Source organism: Vollenhovia emeryi, unplaced genomic scaffold (assembly GCF_000949405.1).
Source record: "Vollenhovia emeryi isolate VEMERY1.0 unplaced genomic scaffold, V.emery_V1.0 DF941362.1, whole genome shotgun sequence".
NCBI classification, from domain to species: Eukaryota; Metazoa; Arthropoda; class Insecta; order Hymenoptera; family Formicidae; genus Vollenhovia; species Vollenhovia emeryi.
In genome coordinates, this window is record NW_011965004.1 from 1 (window position 1) to 5,429 (window position 5,429).

Consider the following 5,429-nt stretch of genomic DNA (forward strand, 5'->3'; position numbering starts at 1 on the left):
ACCTCTGCCCATCTCACCAACACATAAGTAGCCTAACCACCGGTTGCCATCTCTATGTAACCCCCCCCCCTCGAATAAAGATGTGGATCCTTGTCAGCAATTCCATTGCTGACCGGGGGGAGGATGTTCAGAATTTAGATTATCGGTACCGAACGAGCGTACCGCTGTCTGATTAGGATCACGCAGATTACTCGCGCGCGGCAGCACCTCTCGAAAGCTCGATTTCCGCACGTAAATACGTTAATTGTCCGCGTAGAGGAAGCGGCGCGACTCAAGAACTCGCTCTTACTTCCTGTACGCGATAGAAGACACACGTGTTTTTGACCTACGGAAGTGCGACATAACTCACTCACTCAGTTTTTTGGTGCTCACTCATTCAAGGATTGTTTCACTCGGTTATCACTCATTTACTCTAGGACTAAAACTCACTCACTTCTTCCTCGTGAAAAACCGTCGAAGTGCGTAAGAAACGGCTATCATTCACGATCGATTGCGACCACTCGTGTGTCGAAGCGTGCCTCGTGCACGAGGAGAAGCGTGCCGTCTCACTCGCCGCTAACGAACGAAGTGCTCACCCATGTACATTGCGCGGTAACACGCTTTGAAAATAGTTAATTACAGATCATTAAAGACTCATCAATTTTTTGTTACCTTTTAAGGCGAAGTGTCAATGCGTAATTCATTTCATACTCTTTTTTCCTCGCTCTCTCACCCACACGTTCCAGAACTTTCGATGCGGTAACTCGCATCCGCAACAGAATTATTGGTAGGTTGGCTGGCCCGCCGAAATGAGTCTGAGAAAAATTCCGCGGAGTCATCCTTAGCCTTGATGAGCTGCATGAGCGTTGAGCGGGAAGTTGAGTAATACTCGAGGCACTTGTCGTAGACACCTCCTTTGACGTAATCGTGCTCGAGAACCGTTGTGTCCTTGCTTCCGACGAGCTTCTCGTGCATCTCCTCAAATTTTGACCAGTATTTCTCCAACATATCCATTTGAGACTGTAAGGCTGGAAGTTCCATCTGCCGAAACTCCACGAATTTAGCTTCAGTAGCCATTTTCTCAATAAAAGTAGCACGGCTACCTTGTATATTGATACGTCCCTCAAAGGACATGATAAAGTGAGTTGAGTCGTTGAGAATCACTGGGTCCGCAGATTGAGTGTCACTGTTGAGCGTTTCAAAATCGTGAGATGTGTAAACACGCACGTATATTGTCTTCCGAAGGAACAACAAGAACACGAGCTCGTCTCTCGTCACCGTTCCTGTACTACCTGAGTTGCTCATTAAAGCACATATATATATTGCTGTAAGTAAACTTGCGAGTTTATTTGGTTGCTGCTCGGATAAAATAACAACAACTTCGATCGGGATATGTATCGGGTTGCGGCTGAGCGCATCCACATGTGCCATCTTGGATCCCGCTCGATATTCGACGTCAAGCGTGTACTCTTGCACCTCGAGCCACCACCGACCAATGCGGGGTAACAAATCTCGTTTGGCAAATGTCAGCCGTAGTGCGTTGCAGTCGGTTACCACCTTGAACTGCAATCCTAACAAATACACTCGGAATTACCTGAGGGCCAGTACCACCGCCATGGTTTCCAACTCGTACGAATGATAGCAGCGTTGATCCGCAGTCGTCTGCCTACTATAATAAAATAGGCCACTGCTGTCATCTTATTCTCGTTCTCCTGCAGCAGCATTGCTCCTACCCCTATCGCGCTTGCGTCGGTGTGCACTTCGGTTCTTTTGCTGTGACTAAATATTGTCAACACTGGTCGGGTTGAGAGCTTCCTCCTGATGGTGTCGAACGCTAGCTCCTGTGCATCCGTCCATTCCCATGCTGCGTCTTTTCTTGTGAGTCTCGTCAGGGGTTCCACGATTGTCGCAAAATTTCCGATGAACCTTCGAAAATAACTCGCCAATCCTAGCACCTGGCGCACCTGCTTCACTGATTGTGGCCTCTCCATACGGGTTAACGCCTCGATCTTACCTTGCCCTGGTCGGACACCTTGTGCGCTAATTTCTCTTCCAAGGTAATCTATTGTTTCCCCAAAAAAAGTACACTTTTCCAGTTTCAAGGTCAAGTGGTGTGTACGAAAAGCAGTTAACACTTGGCGCAATCTTGCCACTCCCTCCTCTATGGTTCGGGATGGGATGATGACGTCGTCTAAGTACGGAAAAGCCACGGAGTTTTTCAGGCTCCCCAAAACTTTGTCCATTAACCGTTGGAAAACGGCAGGCGCGTTAGTTAAGCCAAAGGGCATCCGTAGGAACTCATAATGTCCTTCCGGCGTCATGAATGCTGTCTTCGCGATGGAGTCTTCCGCTACAGGTACCTGATAGTAGCCCGACGCTAAATCTAGTCCTGTGCAATGTTGTGCATAGATGATTTTAAAATTAGCTAGATAAAGATAAGATAAAAATATATAAATTTATCCTAGATAAGATAAAGATTATTTCGTTTTTAATATATCTAGATAAAAGATAAAATCATATGATAATTCATCTAGATAATTTGCAGATAATATTTTTAAGACTTCATGTAAACACAGTAGAAAAAGTTATAAAAAAATTATAGAAAAATTTAAATTATAAGGGGGGATATAGAATATATTCAGGTTAAGTTATATGACACACACATAAATGCATGGTCTACAACGCCATCCATATTTAAATAGTGTAACTGTTAAGTATTTTTATGTGGCTAACCTTATGTGGCCCTAAACCAAATTATCTGTACGTTATCTTAGATAATTTAGTAAAAATAACACTTTCTTTCATCTAAGATACAGATATAGATAATACTTATTTTTATTATCTATATAAAGATAAGATAACGCTAAATTTCATCTCGATAATCATCTATATAATTTTATTTAGATAACGGCAAACACTGGTCCTGTGAAATACTGGCAGCCTCCTAATTTGTCAATCTGCTCTTCAATTAGCGGCATCGGGTATTTATCCTTGATCGTGACCGCGTTCAATTTACGGAAATCGATGCACATTCGGTGTTCGCCATTCTTCTTCTTTACCAATAGTATGGGACTCGCGTATGGTGACTCTGACTCGCGGATAATGCCGTTATCTAGGAGTTCGCGTATCATCTCCCGCACTACGCGTTTTTCGGCCTCTGCCAGACGGTACGGACGGTACACGATAGGTTCGTCGGTCGTACAACGGATACGCAACGCCGCTCCGTCCGTTTTTCCTAGTTCCGATACCGAACGCGCTATACAGTCTTCGAACTCCCGAAGCAAAGCCGTAGCTAACTGTTTCGCCTTTTTACCGGCCGTTCCGGTAGTGATTGTAATCTCGTTACTTCCCCGTACGTTTGAAAAATAAACACCGACAATATTCTCGCCGTCGCTGGAAATCACGGGTAATTGTTTAAGCGTTGCTTTGTTTCCGTGTTTGATCATAACAATATATTCCTGTTCGAGGAAGTCACGGCCGACTATTAGATCATATACGAGGCAATCATCCGGTACTATAATGGCATCGACTTGTGCCACCGCGTCCATGACTCTAATTTCGCAGCGCGTCGCCCGATTACTTATCGCCGCACATCCCGCGAAACCTTGCAATATCCGATTCGATGTTGTTATGGTCGCCATCTCGTATTTTAAGATAACAGACTTTCGTACTAACGTGCACCCGCTTCCCGTATCTATCAGTCCCTGAACTTTATGTCCGTTTATGGTTACCGGCCTCTCGTATGCACTCGACGCGCTTCCCGTTTCAGTTACCGCGATTACGTCTTTTTTCTTTATCGGACATTTTTCGGCTCGATGCCCTAACCGGTTGCATTGTTCGCATTCAATGCGCGGCATGCGACACTTCCGCGCGATGTGTCCCGCTTTTCCGCAGTTGAAACACTCGGGTCGCGAATTTCTTTTTTCGTCCGTCGGCGGTGTGTTTTCATCGTTCGTCGCGCGCGTTTGATCTACCGCCAAGGGTTTCGATGTACGGTCCTTTCGGTCGCCCTTATTACTCGTCGCGGCTTTATTTTTCTCACTATGTCGTGGTAAATCTCCTAGAGTCGTCATGTATGCGTATAAATCGTTTGCACTACCATGTTGTGCCGAGCGTACCGTTCGTGCTACGTTTTCGTCGGAGATCCCGCCGATTACCGCGTCAATTAAATACTTATCCGGTATTGTGATATCCAATTTACGCATCCTACTCAACTTCTGGAAGCAGTAATCCCCCAGTGATTGCCCCGGGGTACTCTCGTAATTTGCGGCTTCCTTAAACAACTTGCTAAAGGGTACGGACTTACGAAACTGTTGAGTTAAAGAGTTTTTTATCTCACTCCACATGCCGGTCAACCGAGGTCTGGCATCATACCATTGCCGGGCATGTCCTCTCAATCGTCCTGGGATTAGTCGCAGAATTGCCTTGTCGTCCCAGTCGTACTGCGCTGACAGGTCATCGACATGTTCGATCCATTTTTCGATGACCAAGTCATCCTTTGACGGATCGAACAAAGGGATCATCAACTCGTCGCCCTTTTGTATATATGATCCTCCCGTATGAGATCTTGATCGTCGGTCTAGGCTCTCGACGATGCGTTCCAACCGCTCGAAGCGTTCGTCACTTTGCTTCCTCTGGTCTTCTGAGGATGAACGGGGAGAGTAGCTTCTCTTCCTTTTTGACTTGCGTCGCTCAGACTCGTGGCGCGACTTGTGTCGACCCATCTTACGTATTACGCGCTGGCTCACTTAAGTGCGTAACTTGTCCGTTTATCCCACTTCTGATATGTAAGATAAAACTTCGTTTTATTAAGATGGAAATACAGTATGGCGTCCTCGTGCCGTGAGCCTTCCTTTTTCACTCGCGCATCTCTCTCCCCACCACCACCTCTCTTCTTCTTCTGCAGTGCCCTCCATCTCTTCCCATAGACATACAGGGTGGGCCAAAAGTCTGGATACACCCTAATATCTCATAAACTATGCACTTTAGAAAAATATGTTTCAGACAAAAGTTATACGGTTTTAAAAGGGCTATATAATGGTAAAATAAATTTTCGAAAAAATTAATTTGTTATGGTTATATAGAGGTCGCCGTCATTTTTTTAAATGGAACTCCCTATTGTTTATTATACTATTTTATTCTACTAATTAATATGAACAACTTTTGTCTGAAACATTTTTTGATTTGCCCAATACTTTTTGAGATATTCAAGAGAAAATTTATAACTTTTTCAATGTTTAGCTTATAATCTCTCGATAACTGTTTGTCGGAGGGAAAAGTAGTATAGGACTTTTTTACTTGATTTAGTCTCAGGAATATGCTGTTGTAAACGTGTTCCAATATTGCAACACATAAAATTTACATACACAAAATTTTTCAATAATTGAAACGCCATTGCAACAGCATATTCCTGAGACTAAATCAAGTAAAAAAAGTCCTATACTACTTTT

The 5,429-nt window shown here is 44.2% G+C and overlaps 1 protein-coding gene across 1 annotated transcript; it reads right to left on the reverse strand.

The window, feature by feature from the left end:
* Nucleotides 1-2,879: 2,879 nt before the first annotated feature.
* LOC105571014 lies at nt 2,880-4,703 on the reverse strand. The gene has a single exon (XM_012028482.1). It carries the CDS (start codon nt 4,701-4,703, stop codon nt 2,880-2,882), a length of 1,824 nt encoding a protein of 607 aa, XP_011883872.1.
* Between the last annotated feature and the right edge of the window lie 726 nt (nt 4,704-5,429).